Source organism: Hyperolius riggenbachi, chromosome 12 (assembly GCF_040937935.1).
Source record: "Hyperolius riggenbachi isolate aHypRig1 chromosome 12, aHypRig1.pri, whole genome shotgun sequence".
NCBI lineage: Eukaryota > Metazoa > Chordata > Amphibia > Anura > Hyperoliidae > Hyperolius > Hyperolius riggenbachi.
In genome coordinates, this window is record NC_090657.1 from 226,411,632 (window position 1) to 226,431,715 (window position 20,084).

The window sequence follows — 20,084 nt, forward strand, 5'->3', positions numbered from 1 at the left end:
GTAACCTCACTCATGAGGTCCTGTGATGTTGGTGTCACTCACAAAGATGTTTGATGTTGAAAGGTGACCATGCCCTCATTGTCTCAGGCATACAGAAACTGTTGGGGTATTGTCCATCTGCTAACAAGACTGCTTCCCATGAGAACTTCCATTGTCCCCTCGGTTTCTATGGCTTTATCATCCAAGGGTCCCATTCTTTGAGATAGGATAATGCCAGTTTCACTGGCCATTTAATCACTAGACTGGTTCTGATGGTTTCTGTTCCCAGGGTAATAATAGCAGTGACCTGATCTGGTTTCTGTAACACAGCAAGCATTTTGAGATGGTTTCACCATGTGTCCTATGCCAATGTTCTGGATAGAAATCATATCCAACATATGCCGCTTTGTGCCTGAAAGGCACACACACACACAGTCCTTCATCAATAACTGGGTTCTCTTCCGCTCCTAGGGGCAAGAATTTTACCTTTGCTTCAGGTAGTCCATTTACACACCTTTCATTCAAATTCATTCTCACTGACCCCACCAAGATATTATAACCATTATGATAACCTGGACCTAGAGGAGCCACCGAATTATACATTCACTATTATGTACATTACAATAAAAAAAATTACAATACAACTACAAAATTACAATCCAATAATTATGAACATCCTATCATTATACTGGTTGGTACAATTTCTCCAATTTCATTCCACTAAACTAGTGCAACTCACTTGTAAAAGTGCTTCACCGGCATATTAGCTATGCTCTACCCTTTATATACCTATTTCATTCATCTGTCACTTTCCTATATCCCTTCATATTTAGACTCATCATATATGCATCTGGGTTTTTCGGTAAGGAATAAAGCAGTTCTCTATACCATGCCCTTCTCGATGACAATTCTTACAGGTCTGCTTTAGTTCCTGTTCGACCCCAGACAGTAGAGCCTCTGCCTGGGAAGAAGCGACTGCACTGTCTGGTGGCGTTCCCGTCATCCTAGGAGGGAGCTGCATCTTTCTATATAAGTACCTCATAAAAACACACATGCCTATCTGTCCTACTGATAGAGTTATGGTAACAATTAGTAATACTACAACTGGGTGCATCAAGTAGTTCAGTATTGTACTAGCCTTGTTAGAATAACCAAATATATACTCCCACCAGTAGCCTTCTGAATCCGTTTCCAACATACGTTCAACCTTTTTAAGTTCATTTTGATCATGGTGCACCATTATAGTTGCATTGGCCCCTTCTTCTTGCAATTCCCTCAGCACATGCTCATCTCTGTCCAATTTTTCCAACCAAACCTGTAATTCTTTACCCATTCCCAAATTCATCATCTGGATATCGACAGGATTATTATACTTGAAATCAATGACCCACCGTGCAACAGAAGGAATGCTATAGTTCCATTTAGTAGTTTGGATTTCGGAAACACTGCCCAGGGTACACCAAGAGCCTCTAGCCACAGATACTGTCACAAAGCATCCTTGGTCTAGGATTAATGTTACGTTAGTAGTATCTAGGACAAAAAAGCAAACCCTTTTATGTCCTAAATAGTACACTGGTGCCTTGTCCCTGCCAATCTTCTCTCCATCCAAAACACAAATGGAAGCATCCTCCCAACATCTTTCATTTACCCTCCTGAACTGACCTGGAGAACACAATACATCATGGTTTCGCTGCAGACAGAGGGAAACATCAACCTGTTGCCATTTCCCCTTCTCCCTAATCACCTGTGGGAAGTTCAGCCTCGGGTGTAAGATTAAAGATTCTCCGGTTAGTATACCAATGGATTTAATATCATATATAATAACCGGGCGCGACTCTGAATACACTATAAGTGAAGTCGCATAGCATTTTTCAGAATCTGGATCAATACACCCCAACCACGAACTCGCCCACCATTTTGGACTAGTAAAAGTTATGTGTTTTGGGAGATGTTTACCAACTTGGGAAAGCAGCTCAAAAGGCCATTCACCTTCATGCAGTGACTGTATTATTAATTTGATGTTGGTTGACAGTTCTGTCTGTCCTTGCGTGCAGACCAACGCCCATGATGTATTCCTTCCTCTTCTCACTACATTGTCTACCAGTGTCTTGAAGTTCTCAATGAAATCTCTAGCAACATTTACTTGTGTGTTTATGTGTTTTTGCTGAATGTTGTCAAGGATATCATTGATCTCTCTTTGTTTAACAAATCCTTGCTTGCTATCTGACGCTATGGCAGATAACTTATTCCTTATAATCTCAATATCGGCTTCATTTAGGATTCCCATTCCTGTACCAACTCCTCCGAGTACAGTGCCAAATACATCCCTTTTCTCTCGATTACTCCTCAAGAGTAGGCGCCCATTTCTGGTGCTTGCACGTCTACCCGTATTACTCTTGGGAGTAATCCAGTTGTATAAACCACGTACTTGATTGCGGGTGTATTTAGCACATACCGGATAGTAGGTCTTTATTAACCACTGAGATATGTTAAAGTGCCAGGTGGACATGGCATATTGAACCTCAGTGATAAGTGTTCTTTTAGAATTTAGATTTACTTGGAGTGGTTGTCCTATCTCCAAGTACCCATACTCCTCAGAGTCATTTGTCCTGCTCTCTGTGCAGATTCCCAAGTGTTCCGATGACCCATCAAGGATTTGTATCTCCCCCACTTCTATGTCTGCTGTTTCACATTTCCAATAGCCTACTGCCTCTCTGTATGACTTATAGGCTCTGGATATTGACCCGATTATGAAATTATCACCTCGTTCTTGTGTCATCGGAACCCTTTGGAATCCGCCCAGATTCTCATCCCTGTATGTGAGTGTAATTTCCTTGGGTGTGTTTGCTGGTTGCATGTTTCTATACCAATATACACCACACATAAATACATATTCTCCTTCCTTTAAGTGTTCATGTATAATCCCATAGTGTATATCCTTGTGTTCTTGAACCTGCGTTCCTTTTTCACCCCCCAACCAATAACCCGTTTCGTTCATATATATTTTAACATTCACATATGACTGCAGAGATTCAAGTTTAAACTCAGGATTTCCGTGTACAAATGAAAGCCTATTGTCTCTGGAATTGGGATTAAACCTGCCAAATGAAAAAAACTTTCTATATTGATCTCCGTCCTGATTGCCCCATTGGTATGTTTCCAATGGCACACGGCGATCCATTGTCAGTCTAGATTTTCTTCTCCTGTTATTGTTGTCCTCATGTTTTTGTTGCAAATATATCCATTGTTTTATCTGCTTTGTCATTATTGACTCTGGATTATGTAATTCCATATCTTCATCTCCATACCCAGAGTATTCCTCCTCAAGTTCCACTGTGTCACTACTACACAGCCTAATCAGCACCATGAAAAATAAAATTTTTATGTACATTGTCCAGATGCCTCCGTTCTGTTAATTTTCGCTCCACTGGGCTCTGGAAAAGAAGAAAACAAGTGCGGTATCAGTTCTTAACAGTAGCATATGCCGCTTTGAGTCTACTCGGACTTTTAAGATGTTTTAAGGATTCATCTATATCCTGCTCCTTGGCTAAACAAGGGGTAGGGGTTTTAAGTACAGGCAGTAGTTCAGCTATGTCTGCATCATTTTTCCAGCCTTCAAAATCTTTTTCCCAAGCCTGCTGTCCCTCTATGTCATAGGGAGCCCACTTAACCCCTATCAAAGCTGCCTCTTTTGCTAGCAACACAGCCGTGATTGCTACATTTGATGTGTACACTTGTATAGCAAATGGCAATTCCATGTTGGGATTACTTAATGCTGGGGCTTGCATTAAAGTGATTTTCAACAGTTTAAATCCCTGTTCCTGTTCTTCTGCCCACTCTAGCAGATCTGCCTCCGTTTTGTCACTTTTCAATAACTCATAAAGAGGTTTTGCCTTTTCTGCAAATCCTTCGATGAAGTCTCGGCAGAAACCGACAAGACGCAAGAATTGTCGGAGTGCTGTTTTTGTATTGGGCCTCGGAAGTTTCTGGTTAGTTTCACATTTGTTTGGGTCAGGAGTCCTCCCCCCCTTTGAAACTACAACTCCCAAAAAGGAAACAGAATCTTTCATTAACTGGGCCTTCATTGGGTTCAGCTTTAACCCTGCTTTCTCAATTAATGTTAGTAACTCATTAAGGAGAGCATAGTGCTGCTCCCTAGTGTCTGTCTGGATAAGCACATCATCCACGTATTGAATGATACATTCTGGCTCTGAAAAAGATTTTAAAACATCAATCATGCATTTATGAAAATAGGTTGAACTGGACTTGAACCCTTGTGGCAACCTGTAGAAAGTGTATTGCTTTCCTTGGAACCAAAATGCAAATTTGTATTGGCTATCTGGGTGAATGGGGATCGAAAAGTAGCCATTTGAGACGTCGATAGACGAATACACTGCTGCAGATGATTTGAGCGCTGTCATCATATCGGGCATTTTGGCAACAACATTGGTGACAGATGGGGTACATTTGTTTAGTGCACGGAAATCTAGACAGGGTCGCCAACCATTACCCTTTTTTACTGGCCATAGGGGTGCATTATTTGTTGATTGGCATTCTCTAATCACTTCTTGTGCCAACAAATTTTCAATGGTGCACTGTACAAATGGAATTGATTCAGGGGGAATCTTGTACTGTTTCTGTGGTAAGGGATCTGGGCCTTCTACTTTGACAATCATATTTGTCACCTTGCCACACTCATTTTTGTATGTCGCCCACACTTTGTCATGCTGCCACAAGATTTCAGCTAACCTTTGATCATTAGTTTTTAACAATGCTCTGGGATCCATAGTGTCACTGGGTTTCACTGATGCCAACCCATAATTGTCAGTGATCATGCAAACCTTCCCTTTGTACCTGGATCCTCTCCACAACATCCAATTACAAAGATCGACCACCAAACCATGTGCTCTCATTACATCCGATCCAATGATGGTGCCCTCATGTGTAGGAGACAGGTACATACTGTGTTGTATGTCCATGTTTCCTATGTTTATGGGCACTGGCATTGATTGCAATGCAGGAACTACCTGACCTCCAAAATCTCTCAAAAAAATTGACTTGCCATTAGGGTCAGCTGTCAATGTCACATTTGTCAAACTGACAGCTGCTCCTGTATCCAGAAGTATATCAGCGCGATGGCCCCCTACCGCTCCCTGGATATGTGGTCTATTGCCCTTGTCCCTCTCAAGTTGACATACTGGGGACAAGGGTGGGGCCTGTAATCCCTATGGTTTCACATAAGGATTGGATGGGGGTGGGGTCTTGTATTCCTCTGGAATTTCAGCGATCTTACTTTTAACCCTCTCTAGCTCTTTTAGGAGTGGACCATATAGGGTAACATCGGGATCTTGGACGTTTTCCCTCTGCACCCTGTCTGGTCCAGGCCTCTTCTGATATTTCCTGTCAGCCAAACTTCTGTTACCCCCTACTCTCCTGTTCATTTTACAGTCTCTCATGAAATGTCCCATATGCCCACATTTATAACATTTGCCAGTGGATCTGACTCTTCCTTCACTCTTAGTTACCTCTGCAATTTTCCTTTGCATTTTACTGTCCTGATTTGTCTCCTGAATCCAGTCCTTTATTATGTTCAGAAATGTCTGGTATGAATTAGCATTTCTGAGTGCAATCTTTGTGTGATAATCCACAAAGGTACACTTGTTAGCCATCGAGTAAAGAAAACTACCGTCGTCAGGAGACATATCTGGGCAATTAAATGTGGATTTGTACAGTGACAAGTACTCACTGCAAAATAAAACAGGGTCTTCACCTTTTCTAAATCTGGCATTTTCTAGCGCATTGGTTCCTCTAGCATCTCTCCCTCCCATCACTCTCTGTAACTCTCCCATTCTGTCTGCTGCATTTCCCCAATTGGAATTAAGTTCTGCCAACAGACCAGTATGAGTCCCCACAGGAGGCAGTAATTTCTCACACAGCTGTGAAGGGAGCCATGCACGCAGTAGCGCACAGGCATCTCTGTTTCCCAAATTATATTGAGTGACTACAGCTTCCAGTTTATTGGAGAGGCTGACAGGTGAGGCTGAAGTGTCAAACTTCCCCAATATCTGGCACAGGTTTGTGCGATCCTGTATAGAGAGTGTTGTGGAGTGCACATTATGATTTGCATGACCTTGCCCTTGAGCATTTCTGTGTTGGTGATCAACCCTGTCTGGGATAGGAGTAAAGAGTGTGGAATTTTGATTTAATGACAGCTCGGGAGGAGATTGAGATTCGTCTGCAGTACAAATCGGATGCTCCTCTCTGCCTCTTTGCTCCTTTCCCAGGGATTTGTAATCTGAGCTGTTACCATGGTTGCATGCATTGTTACCTTGGGCTTTTAACAACTGTAAACATTGTTCCTTTTGAGCCAGCTGCTCTGTAAGCATTTGAATAACACAATCTTTTTGTGACTCTTTTGCTTCCAAAGATGCAATATGTAATTCTCTGAGTCTGCATCTAGATTCACAATCCTCTAAACACTCTTGTAAATCACAATTCTCTTCACCAAGTTTGTCAACTTCCTCTTTCAATTCCTCACATTCACAAGCATTATTCTTAATATCCATGGCCAAACAACCTTGCATAATGTTATCAAGCTCCTTCCTTAGCTGAGCTTTTTCAGTGTAAAATTGCAATTCTTTCTGTAAAGCGATCTCTTTCATCTTAATTAACATATCAATAAGATTGGCCATTCTCTGTTTTCTATTTTTTTTAGAAGACACTTTAGTTTGCAACTTTTCATTCTGCATGTCACACTGCTTTTCTAAATCACCAAACTGATGAGTCAAAGCCTCATCCATACACAAATGATAAGAGGCAGAGGAATATTTCTTAAGAAAATCTGTTACAACTTCCATGTTTACAATTTCCAAGTAACTGAGATAAAACTTCAACAAAACAGTACTTCACTATTGTCTCACTAACACAAATTGAGACCACGTAACACCACAATGACAAGTTTCAATGACAACTTACACAATTTCTGATACAAATTATACAAGTTTCAACAACACAATACACTAGTTGCAATACAAACTACACCAGTTTCAATACAACTTCTATCTGTGCCAATGACAAATTACACGTGTACTTCTATTGTATAGCTATTTCAATTCAGACATACAAGTCTGTTCCACAGGTATCGTGCATCCAATTACAAAAATCGGTTCAATGCTCTACCTACTCCTAACTGACCGTATCCCACATACACAGACCAATTTCCTTACTGATCTAAGATCCAGGCCAGAGAGGTTTCCTATTGGGCAGAAGGCTACTTCCCCTTCACATGAACACTAGAAAACTATCTAATTCACTTTCCCTCAAAAACGTCTGGTTTTATTCCTATAGATCCTATGGGTACTTCAGTTAGCACAGGGTGATCAATCCTGTCTCTGCCGGCAACCACTGAATAGCTAATACAGGCTTACTAACACAATTAAGAACTAACAAACAACAACAAAAAAACAACAGCAATACAGCACTATATATGCATATTAGTCATAGATAAGAAAGTGTTCATACTTCACCAGCTTTGCGCGTCCGCTCAGCGATGGAATACTTCACAGCACTTCAGGTAACGATTCAGGCGTCTCTCTGTCTTCACGACCAGCGCGAAACTCAGGTGATACCTTGGACCTGGATTCTTTAAAGGAGTCCTGGCGTCTGTAGTAACCGTCAGGTGGATTTCATCAATCGTCCAGGAAGCCTGGATTGCAGCGACTGGATGTTCCGTCCACGATTCCGTTTTCTGTAGCAGTCATGATATTGTGGAGTTCTATGTGGATTTGACTATTCCACACGCTATCTGGGGTGCCAAATGATATATCTGCTACTTCGTTTCCTAGTTCTACTTTTGTAAATAACAGTCTTTTGTTGCAGTAACGCTATTTATTGTTTTTCCAAATTAAAGAAAATATAACAAAGTAGAATCACAGTTACAAGTTAAGGTTGCTCCTCTAGTCCTATCTACTCTGACTAATTGCGTATCAATGCAGGTACTATATCTTAAGCAAGATGGTTACTTCTTACATCAAAATGGAGGCTTGGTGGAGTCTGATGTCTCTCTATGCTCCTGCTGATGGAATCTATAGAGCCTTATGAAAGCTTCTTCTTCTGGGAGAGAACTCCTAGCCTTTCTCTCTTATGGCTTAAATAGCCAAGAAATCCATTCATCACACACACACACACCCACACGACCACCCCCAGCTCAGGTATCATTCCGCCCCCCCTGTCCTTGCCAGTTATGTCTTCATTGGACCTCCAGGTGGCGCTGTAACCTCACTCATGAGGTCCTGTGATGTTGGTGTCACTCACAAAGATGTTTGATGTTGAAAGGTGACCATGCCCTCATTGTCTCAGGCATACAGAAACTGTTGGGGTATTGTCCATCTGCTAACAAGACTGCTTCCCATGAGAACTTCCATTGTCCCCTCGGTTTCTATGGCTTTATCATCCAAGGGTCCCATTCTTTGAGATAGGATAATGCCAGTTTCACTGGCCATTTAATCACTAGACTGGTTCTGATGGTTTCTGTTCCCAGGGTAATAATAGCAGTGACCTGATCTGGTTTCTGTAACACAGCAAGCATTTTGAGATGGTTTCACCATGTGTCCTATGCCAATGTTCTGGATAGAAATCATATCCAACACACACACACACACCTCATTCTCTCTCACTCACTCACACTGTCTCTGTGCTACTGTCATTATTTTTTCTCACCATCCTCTGGACAACTAAGGAGGACATTTACTAAAAAAAAAAAAAAAAAAAGTAGGTGTTGCATGTCCTTTAACCATTTCAGCCCGCAGGGATTTTTCACCTTATGCATCCGAGCAATTTTTCCCTCCCATTCATTCACTAATAACTTTATCACTAATTATCACAATTTATTGATCTATATCTTGTTTTTTCTGCCACTAATTAGGCTTTCTTTGGGCGGTACATTTTGCTAAGAATTATTTTTTTATAAATGCATTTTAACAGGATTAATAAGAAAAAAAATGGAAAACATTCATGATTTCTCAGTTTTCGGCCATTATAGCTTGAAAATAATCCACGCTACCATAATTTAAAACATGTATTTTATTTGCCCGTTTGTCTCGGTTATGACACCATTTAAATTTTGTCCCTATCACAATGTATGGCGCCAATATTATATTTGAAAATAAAGGTGCATTTTTTCAGTTTTGCATCCATCATGATTACAAGCTTATAATTTAAAAAATGTTTGTAGTATACCCCCTTCACATGCATATTTAAAAAGTTCAGACCCTTAGGTAACTATTTGTCTTTTGTTTTGTTTTTTTGGGGTTTTTTTTGTTGTTGGTTTTTTTTTTTTAATTGTAATTTTTTTTTTCCCATAAATTTTTATTTGGGTAATATTTTGGTGTGGGAATTAGTTAATTTTTAATGTTATTATATGTGTAAATTGTAATGTAAAAAATATGTAGATGTAGTTCTACTATTTGGCCACAAGATGGCCGCCTTTAATTTTTTTTTTTTTTTTTTTTCCCCTCCTTGTGCTTCTCGCTAAGCGGAAGTACAAGGGGGATGTGAAATTTTTCCGGGCAGAAAAACTGAAGCCGCTTGTAAGAGCGCTCCGGATTTTCTGCAGGGGAGATGGATCGGGAACCATGTTCACTGATCCCAGGGCTACCGGTGGACACCACGCCGAAGCACAGCAGAGCAGCCGCCCGGACCTGAGCTTCACGTCCGGGCGGCAGAAATCGTTAATGATGAAGTTTCAGGAAGGATTTTCTGGGTTGAGGATTTGGTATATGGGATGAAGTGTGGTGGTTGTCCTTCCAGCAGTGTGTCTACAGACGAGAGCTGCTTCATCTCTGTGCATTGCTGAGGAGTCACAGAAGGTCCACAGGCTTCTTTCTAACCCTGCTCTGCTGATGTAGGCCAAACATTGCTCTGTGTCAAGGAATGGCGCCATCTGCTGGTCACATGACAGGAAGATTATCTCACACAGGAGCGACCCAGCGGCGCGGAGGCTGTCGAGCAGGTGCCTGGGTGAGGCTGAAGAGGAAAGGGCTGCGCTCGGGTATCTCTGCAGTCCTCCTGGCAACCGTCCGGTGCCTCCCTAACAAATTAGATGAGTTGAGGCTTCTCAGCAACAAAGGGGAACTTGGCAATAACACTCCAGTTTTCCGCTTTACAGAAACATGGCTTCACAACGACATCCCAGAAAGCTCCCTACATATCCCAGGTTTCAGCCTCATCCAAACAGACCGTGACGCACCCACTCCGGTAAAAAGAAAGGGGGCAGTGTCTGCTTCTACATCAGCACTGCCTGGTGCTCCAATACCTCAGTACTAGCCAAGAAATGCTTCCCGGTGCTTGAACTAATCCTGGTAAACTGCAGGCTGGCATACTCACCCCGGGAGTTCTCCTCCTATGTCCTTGTTGGCGTGTACATTCCTCCAGATGCCGAGATCTCTGCGACACCACGCAGTGGGAGACTGTCCTCCCGGACTCGCTGTTCATTATCATGGGAACTTCAACAGGGCTATCCTTTGCCAAGAGCTGCCTCGCTTCCATCAGCACGTCGCCTGCCCCACCAGGAACGCTAACACCCTTGATAAATGCTATACGATCCTGAAAGATGCATATAAAGCCACCCTGTGGGCAGCACTAGGTTTATCTGATCACTGCCTCATCCATCTGATACTTACAAGAGGTGCCTGGAAACTTTGAAACTGGTCCTTAAGTCCACCAAAGTATGGTCAAGTGAGGCTAAGCTACAACTTCAGGCTTGCTTTGACTGCACTGACTGGAAGGCTCTGGAATCGCCAAACTTGGACGAGTGGACGGACAACGTAACCTTGTACATTAGCTACTGTGAGGACTACTGCATACCAACGAAAACCTTCAAACTCTATCCAAACGACAAACCGTGGTTCTCAAAACAAATACGGCAGAAGCAAAGAGGCACTGCACAAGTCCGGCAACCGGGAGGACTACAAGAGGGCAAGAAGTAACCTAAACTGAGAACTAAGGGCTGCCAAGAAGAGCTATGCAGAGAAGCTGAGACAGAACCTCTCATCGAATGACTCACGAGCTGTCTGGAAAGGGTTTAAAGGACAACCGAGTTGACGTGACATGATGAGATAGACGTGTGTATGTACAGTGCCAAGCACACAAATAACTAGGCTGTGTTCCCTTTTTTTATTTTTTTATGCCTGAAAAAGTAAAAAATCAGGTATGCAAATAACAGTTTCTGTCCGGGTCGGACTGGGTCGACTATAGCATAACCCTCACTGATAAGTAATTACAGCTATAAAAAACGTTCCTGTCAGTAAATGGCTTCTGTGAACAGGAAAGAGATAAAAGGGACAACAATTCATAGATTTGAGCTCTGGCAAACTTCAAAGAGGGTGTCATTGAGCAGACACAATGAAACAAGTAAAAACTTAAAAGCTAAATTTTAAATAAAAAATAAAATTGTGATATCTAAAAAAGTTTATTTTTAGGAGGAGGAGCTATTGATAGTCTGAGCAGTTTATGTATGTCCTTTTGCAGTAATAAGTCCAACAGAAGATATGAAGTCCAGTTATGGAAAGTTCTGTGGAATGGGTAGTCCATGAATGAAATGCCAATCCTTTTGATGGTAGATGGATGGCTGGACAAAAGACTCCCCTCTGTGTCCAGCAGTGTTGTTTTAACTCTTCCTCTGCCAGAGGGCGGAGTTGTAAAATGAGATGGGTGGTGTATGCCTCCTCCTGCCCTTTGTCATGACAACCAGAAAGAATATGCAATAACTGGAATGGTCATAACTCGGCAACAGCCGACTATAGCCCGCAGTGAGTGACACAGGCATGCTTCTGGCGTTCTCTGTGTCACACAGGTACCAAACACGTGTATCTTAGGGTATTCCACTGCGGAGCACACTGTTGCTTGCTTTCGGCAGGTGTTAGGGATGGCTAGCATCGACGGAAAACTGATTCATTTAGTAACATGTCTGAATGACTTATTCTTTCATATCATGGTGAATTAAAAGTCATTTTCTCTGACTCCCATCAGGCTAGAGCAGGCATGTGGTGTTTGATGACTTTATGAGGGGGTCTGTTTTTCTCCTCCATGCATTTTTTTTATCTTTAAAACTAGGATGAGGAAACTTCCTGGAGGAGCTTTATTGCCCCCCTGATAGATAAACAAACTGTTCCTGGTATAACAGGTCTGGTTTGAAATAAACACAGATTTCTCAGAACAGGCTAATGAATTCAAGTGGCGCTCCAACTCATATCTTGTGCGCATTTTGGTATGATTGCGCAGATGGCGCATCTCTGCTAGTGAACCTCGACTGTCACAGTTGCGGTGTGTGTGGCTGGCCACTGATTGGATGTTGTCTGTATTTAAAGCCTGATGTGACAGTTTGAAGTTGCCCGTGATAGCTTTGTCTGTGTGCTTTTGCTGGGTGTGATTTATCTGACTACTCTGCCTGCCGCCTGTACCGACCCTTCGCCTGATCCCTGACTACTCTCTGATCTCTGCCCGGACCGACCTAGGATTGCTTGACCTTGATTTCGCCTGCTCCTTGTGTACCTCGATACTTCTGTATATACGTGTATGACCTCGGAGTGTTACTGGACATATCTTCTGTTTGGTTCTGGTGAGTTACATAGTTCACTCTATGTCCAGCTCCTATACCTTGCACCTACAAGGCCTGGGTGTAACCGAAGTCGGGCAGCTGTTGTTTCTTCACCTCCCGTTCAAGTGGGAACGTGCCACACAGGGTGAAGAAGGTGAGGATAGATTGGGGCATAGGAGCTGAGCTGTGAGCTGATAACTGGCCAAGCCTGACATTACAGTGTGTTCCTTATAAACTCTGCCACCTTGATTATCTCTGCATGTGATATGATATTCTATTCCTTCTGAGGTATTCTGTGTCCTGTCCTTTACTTGTACCCTGTACGTGCCAAGCCCAATTCCAGGCACGACCCAGTCATGCTTGGCGAAATAAAGGTTCTGATTATACTTGCAGGTGATGCACCTCGACCTTCAAGTCCCAAGCACTCAGCGGAGGCTGGAGGCCAGAAGAATGGGAGCCCGCCTCCAGGTAAGGAGATCACTCACCATGTGGCGAAGACCGCTCTGCTGGCCTTTCAGGGTGCAGCTTGTATGTGTAGACCCAAGCGGTTTACCGTTATACTTGTATTTAGTCAGAGTTCCGTGCAGCGTTATGATGTACAATGTCTGTTATAAACTAACACTACAATTATGGATTGCTGATAACCGCTGCATTAAAGTTTACCTGAGATGAACTCTATTAGCGAGGAAGGGCGTGCACAGTCAGGCCGCATGTGTGCTCCCACTGCACTCCCGTCGCAGGCGCAGAACTGTCCCAGCGAGGAAGGGCGTGCACAGTCAGGCCACGCGTGTGCTCCCAACGCGCTCCCGTTGCAGAGGAGGGAGGGCATGCACAGTCACAAGGTCGGTGCGCATGCCCTGTACGTGGCGTAATTACCAGGTTGGCTAGCGGAGGATTGAGGCTGCCTGGGAGGACTGCGAGGGAGCCATCAGCCTGGAGGGAGCTGGAGAAAGCCCTAGGTACGTATACATTATTTCTTGTTTTCGTCTCAGGTACACTTTAATGCTGAGGGCATCAACGATCCTCAAATTTATTGTTCAGTTTATAAAAATTATTTTTTATTATATTATTGATGTCTATTGTGTAACTTCCATAAAATGTATTAAAAAAAAAAAAAAAAAAAAGTAAAAACTGGGAATTACCCCTCTTGCTTTGGTGAAGAAGGATTGAGGTAGTTCCTGCACAAGTCAGTGCATACTGCTACATGTAGTGCACAGTTTGCCATTGTGTTGATTATGTCATTGTGAGTAATGTGCATTTTATTGTAGAGCTTCGTCAGACGATGGCTAACAGAGGCCCCCCCTGTGTCATCGCCTATGTGTGTAAGGTGAGCAGCCTGGCTATGTCTGTCTCTGCTGTCCCCCCACCCAGGGGTTACTCTACCCCCAGATACAGAACCCTCCCCCCCCCCCCCCTCATGTGACTATGAGGAGGGAGCGTCTGTCCTAGACTGTGACTATGAGGAGGGAGCGTCTGTCCTAGGCGGTGACTATGAGGAGGGAGCGTCTGTCCTAGGCGGTGACTATGAGGAGGGAGCGTCTGTCCTAGGCGGTGACTATGAGGAGGGAGCGTCTGTCCTAGGCGGTGACTATGAGGAGGGAGCGTCTGTCCTAGGCGGTGACTATGAGGAGGGAGCGTCTGTCCTAGGCGGTGACTATGAGGAGGGAGCGTCTGTCCTAGGCGGTGACTATGAGGAGGGAGCGTCTGTCCTAGGCGGTAACTATGAGGAGGGAGCGTCTGTCCTAGGCGGTGACTATGAGGAGGGAGCGTCCTAGACGGTGACTATGAGGAGGGAGCGTCTGTCCTAGACGGTGACTATGAGGAGGGAGCGTCTGTCCTAGACGGTGACTATGAGGAGGGAGCGTCTGTCCTAGGCGGTGACTATGAGGAGGGAGCGTCTGTCCTAGGCGGTGACTATGAGGAGGGAGCGTCTGTCCTAGGCGGTGACTATGAGGAGGGAGCGTCTGTCCTAGGCGGTGACTATGAGGAGGGAGCGTCTGTCCTAGGCGGTGACTATGAGGAGGGAGCGTCTGTCCTAGGCGGTGACTATGAGGAGGGAGCGTCTGTCCTAGACGGTGACTATGAGGAGGGAGCGTCTGTCCTAGGCGGTGACTATGAGGAGGGAGCGTCTGTCCTAGGCGGTGACTATGAGGAGGGAGCGTCTGTCCTAGGCGGTGACTATGAGGAGGGAGCGTCTGTCCTAGGCGGTGACTATGAGGAGGGAGCGTCTGTCCTAGGCGGTGACTATGAGGGAGCGTCTGTCCTAGGCGGTGACTATGAGGGAGCGTCTGTCCTAGGCGGTGACTATGAGGAGGGAGCGTCTGTCCTAGGCGGTGACTATGAGGAGGGAGCGTCTGTCCTAGACGGTGACTATGAGGAGGGAGCGTCTGTCGTAGACGGTGACTATGAGGAGGCAGCGTCTGTCCTAGACGGTGACTATGAAGAGGCAGCGTCTGTCCTAGACGGTGACTATGAGGAGGGAGTGTCTGTCCTAGGCGGTGACTATGAGGAGGGAGCGTCTCACCTAGATGGTGACTATGAGGAGGGAGCGTCTGTCCTAGACGGTGACTATGAGGAGGGAGCGTCTGTCCTAGACGGTGACTATGAGGAGGGAGCGTCTGTCCTAGACGGTGACTATGAGGAGGGAGCGTCTGTCCTAGACGGTGACTATGAGGAGGGAGCGTCTGTCCTAGACGGTGACTATGAGGAGGGAGCGTCTGTCCTAGGCGGTGACTATGAGGAGGGAGCGTCTGTCCTAGGCGGTGACTATGAGGAGGGAGCGTCTGTCCTAGACGGTGACTATGAGGAGGGAGCGTCTGTCCTAGACGGTGACTATGAGGCGGGAGCGTCTGTCCTAGACGGTGACTATGAGAAGGGAGCATCTGTCCTAGACGGTGACTATGAGGAGAGAGCGTCTGTCCTAGGCGGTGACTATGAGGAGGGAGCGTCTGTCCTAGACGGCGACTATGAGGAGGGAGCGTCTGTCCTAGACTGTGACTATGAGGAGGGAGCGTCTGTCCTAGACGGTGACTATGAGGAGGGAGCGTCTGTCCTAGACGGTGACTATGAGGAGGGAGTGTGTGTCCTAGGCGGTGACTATGAGGAGAGAGCGTCTGTCCTAGGCGGTGACTATGAGGAGGGAGCGTCTGTCCTAGGCGGTGACTATGAGGAGGGAGCGTCTGTTCTAGGCGGTGACTATGAGGAGGGAGTGTGTGTGTGCACCGTGTGCCAGGCTTATGTGACCCAGGGAGGTAAGATGCTGGTCACCAGGCAGAGAATCAGGGTGGCAGCCCGGGATTCCCCACAGCCCCACTCATTATTGCCCACAATGGAGACACCATTCTGACATGTACTAAATATCCCCTCATGGAGGAAAAATAATTACTTCCTGTTCATCAACAGGAAGTTCATGCATTCCACCAACCTGGAAGTATCTGGTGTGCACTGCAAGGTGCGTTGCATAAAGTTGGTAGCCATTGTGCTTGTAAAGAGAACCCGAGGTGGGCAGATGGGACACAGAGGAATGTTCTCTGCTTCATGACACGCCTCTGTGTCCCCACACTGCCGTCCTCTGCCCCCGCGCCACCGCGCTATAGCCCCCCGAGACTAGCAACAATATTTGTCGCTATCTCGGAGGTAAACACGGGGAGAGGGATTCTCTGTTGAAAACGCCAGACAGGGTTTCCCTGGCTGCGCCCCTGCCTTTCCCTTGCCTCCTTGCACACTGTGAGAGACAGAACTTTTAAAGTGGCAGAGAGTTCTGTCTTCTGAAGTTTGTTATCTCAACTGTCAATCACTGTATTTTGTTTTTCTCTGCAGAGGACAGGTCAAAAGTTCACTGGGCTGCTCTGGGAAATCATTTAGAATGCCGAGTAGTGTGTAAACTGCAAATATTAGAGAATGATGCAATGTTATAAAAAACACTATATAACTGAAAATAAAAATATGAGAATATTGTCTTTGCTACTAATGTTCTAGTAAATATCATTACTACACAACCAATTCATTATATATATCTTTATTTATTTATTTTTTTGCTTCAGTGTCTCTTTAAGGCTACCTGATTCATTCAAAGCCAACAATACACCCCCCCCCCCCCCCCCCGCATCAGGTAGCCTACTTATTTTTTATTTTTTTTTTAACCCACCTCGGGCGCTCTTTAACCTCCCTGGTGTTCTGGACGAGCTAGACGAGAAAGGCAGCCGGTCCCTCAGGTTAAAGAGAACCTGAACTCTTGCACATGACACAAGGAAAACAGTGACATGACTCCTGTGTATTTTTAGGGAGAAGAGCCTATCTGGGTCCCACAAGTAATCACAAGTATAATTTGATCTCTCAGCTGTGTCAGCATAGAAATTCGACAGTCCTCAGCTGACACAACACGTTAGTAAACACAGGATGTTAACCCTATGCCTGCTTTCATGAAAGCAGGAAGTAGATGCACTGCAGATGTTGGCGCTATATAAATAAAAAATAATAATGTATTGCAGGATTTGTATCAGCTGTAACAAGGAAATGTTTTTCTGTAAAGGTGATTATGCTGTTGCTTATCTTGTAGAGCAGAGAGGAAGTTCTGAGTTCAGATCCGCCTTATTATTGTGCTGTAGATGAACTGCAGCGGCCGCCAACCTTTTAGAATGCACCTTGCAGTGCACACCAGATACTTCCTGGTTGGCGGAATGCTTGAACTTCCTGTTCATGAACAGGAAGTAATCCTTTGCCCTCCATGTGATAATATGTAAAGAGGATCTGTAGTGAAAACAACATAAAGAATACAATTGGGTATTTTTTATTTTTTTTACAATATTCATTCATAGATTATTTACTCAGTGTTTGGCCATTGTAAAATCTTATCTCTCCCTGATTTACATTCTGACATTTATCACAGTTGATGACATCATGGGTTATAGTTCCTCTTTAACCACTTAAGTACCAGCAGTCTCTGCCCCCTTAAAGTGAACCTCCGGACTAAAAATCTACTCAGCAGAACTGAAAAGGCTTGGTGTTTCTTTAACAGTTTCACAGCATCAGAACTTTGTTTTTCTTACCAAAGCATAATTTTTAGCTGCATTTTTAGCTAAGCTCCACCCATCAAAGACCGCCCGGGCTTTTTTTTCCTTGATGCTGTGCAAAGCATGATGGGGTTTCCTATGTTGTTGTTCACGTTGCCTAGTAACTGGGAGGGGTGATCAGCACACAGGACAGTTGGAACTGTGTCTCATGCTCCCTGTCACCTCCTTTCAACCAAAAAGATGGCTGCCCTCATGACCTCACAAACATTTGCCTGTTCTTTTAAAACAGGGTGGGTAAGAGATTATATTACCTATCTAATTTAATTAACATAACTAATGTAACTTAATGACAGTATGTTTGTTTAGGCTGAAGTTCCTCTTTAAGGACCAGAGACCACTGGTACAGAAACAGCGGAATCCCAACGGATAACAACGAATCGCCGCACATACCCACCGCAGTCGCCGCACGTCGGTAACCTGGGCCACCCACTCTGCCCATCTCTATGACTGCAGAGTTCCTGTGAGCCGGTCAGGAGTCTCTTTCATTGGCTCCTGACCCTGCCTATCAATGTAAGCCAATGGGAGCAGCTTACATTGAAAGACAGGACCAGGAGCCACTGAAAGCGGCTCCTGACTGGCTCACATGGCTCTGCCGTTATAGAGACAGGCAGAGCAAGTGAGCTGCAGCGAGAGACGTCGGGATTCAGCGGTGGGAGCGGTGGAAACGACAGATGTGTGCAGCGGTGGCTAATTGAAATGTATGCCCTGCCAGCCAGGTGACCACCAAAACAGGGCGTAGATTTCAATTAGCTTGGTCCTAAAGCTTTTAAAGAGTAACTGTCGGGCATAAAATCAAAAATCAATTCTTCATTTTTATCTGCTAAACAAGTAATAAGGATGCTAACCAGGCAATCCAAAGGTTAAAATCACTATTACTTTTCTTGTAGATAAATGATCATTCTCCAGTTTACCGGACTTATTTGGTACACACAAAAAGGAAGTTGCAGGGCATGCTGGGTTGTCCTTTTTTGCTTCTCTACTTCCCCTCAGACTTAATTAATGCAGCCTGATTGGCTGAAGCCTCTTTCCCTCCTGTTTTCCCCTCCTACACCTCTGTTCCTCTCTGATTGGCCAATATATCTCATGCTGAGACAATGCACTTTCTATAGTAGAGGGCAGGCAAATCAGGCAGAGGAGAGTAAGGGAGGAAATGACATCAGGATTGGCTTCAAAATAGCCTCACTTAAAATGGGAAATGTTTAGAAGGATTTTCTCTTTTTTACTGTAGAATTCAATGCATTTGTTATGTAAGGAGAGCAATAATTTATCTACTAATGTATGTATGTTTTTTCTGAGATAGTATGGCTGACAGCTCCTCTTTAAGACACACCGGATGGCGTCTCCATTGTGGGCACTTCCTCCATGAATCCCGGGCTGCCACCCTGATCCTCTGCCTGATTGCCAGCATCTTACCTGCCTGGGTCACATCAGCCTGGCACACGGTGCACACACACTCCCTCCTCATAGTCACCGCCTAGGACGGCATCTCAGTACTTGCTTCCTGATTTGAATATGGTCTTTAGCTCTTTCTGTTCTATTCTCTCAGTACACTCGGCAGGTGGAGATCCTGGTTTCGGGTGACCATACACTGGTCTATATGGCCAGCAGCTCGATCCCTCTACAATCAATAAATGATCAGAGAGGGCTCTGTCTGCTCCATTCCCTCCGCACACTGCACACAGATCACTCAATCCATTCCAGCATGAAATCTTTGGAAATCTGTGTCTACCGGAAATTGGTCAATTTGGAATAGTTTGTGGCCTTGATTTCTGGCAGATTCGATCAAATCAGAAGAACATCAATGAGACAAAAATCATTGAGTGTATGGCCACCTTTCCCCAGAACAGGAGGCGCCCCCTGCTGGCATTGTGACCAGGAACAATGAAGAGATGCTGGTGTAACAGGAAATTACATCAGCGACCCACCTCTGGTCACCAGAGTACAGAGAACACAATCTCCTGGATAATCTCGCTATTTCTGTCATGTGACCGAGGCTATGGCCATGAGACTATTTCTGTCATGTGACTGTAGCTGTGACCATGTGACTTTCTGTCATGTGACTATTTCTGTCATGTGCCCGGGGCTGTGACCATGTGGCTATTTCTGTCCTGTGACCAGGCTTTTTCTGTCATGTGACTAGGGCGGTGACCATGTGACCGGGCTATTTGTCATGTGACTGGGGCTGTGACCATGTGACTTTCTGTCATGTGAAGATTGGTATTGGTGTCATTAGAAGAGTGGTACTCCTTCTGTTTGCTATGTAACGTCTCCTTCCCCTCATTTTGTTTTTTTTAGGTTAATGATAGAAAAGGTAATTTCTTGGTGATGAAGGCGAAAGAGATGGGACTTCCTGTGTACGTATGACACCGCATGCTCATTATTCTCCTGTCCTCCACTGGGGAGGGGCGGGGGTATATATGGGGGAGGGGGATTGTGTA

General features: G+C 44.7%; 2 protein-coding genes across 2 annotated transcripts in view; one reads left to right on the forward strand and one right to left on the reverse strand.

Moving 5' to 3' along the window:
• The window catches only part of ELAC2 (elaC ribonuclease Z 2), a 79,686-nt gene that overhangs the window by 22,239 nt on the left and 37,363 nt on the right, over positions 1 to 20,084 (forward strand). Inside the window, exons 7-9 of the mRNA XM_068263175.1 lie at positions 12,968 to 13,042; positions 13,843 to 13,901; positions 19,942 to 20,000. Of these exons, the coding sequence (XP_068119276.1) occupies positions 12,968 to 13,042; positions 13,843 to 13,901; positions 19,942 to 20,000 (193 nt within the window). The remainder of the gene's footprint in view (positions 1 to 12,967; positions 13,043 to 13,842; positions 13,902 to 19,941; positions 20,001 to 20,084) is intronic.
• LOC137541938 (posterior protein-like) lies at positions 5,205 to 6,836 on the reverse strand. Its single transcript, XM_068263501.1, has one exon. It carries the CDS (start codon positions 6,834 to 6,836, stop codon positions 5,205 to 5,207), a length of 1,632 nt encoding a protein of 543 aa, XP_068119602.1.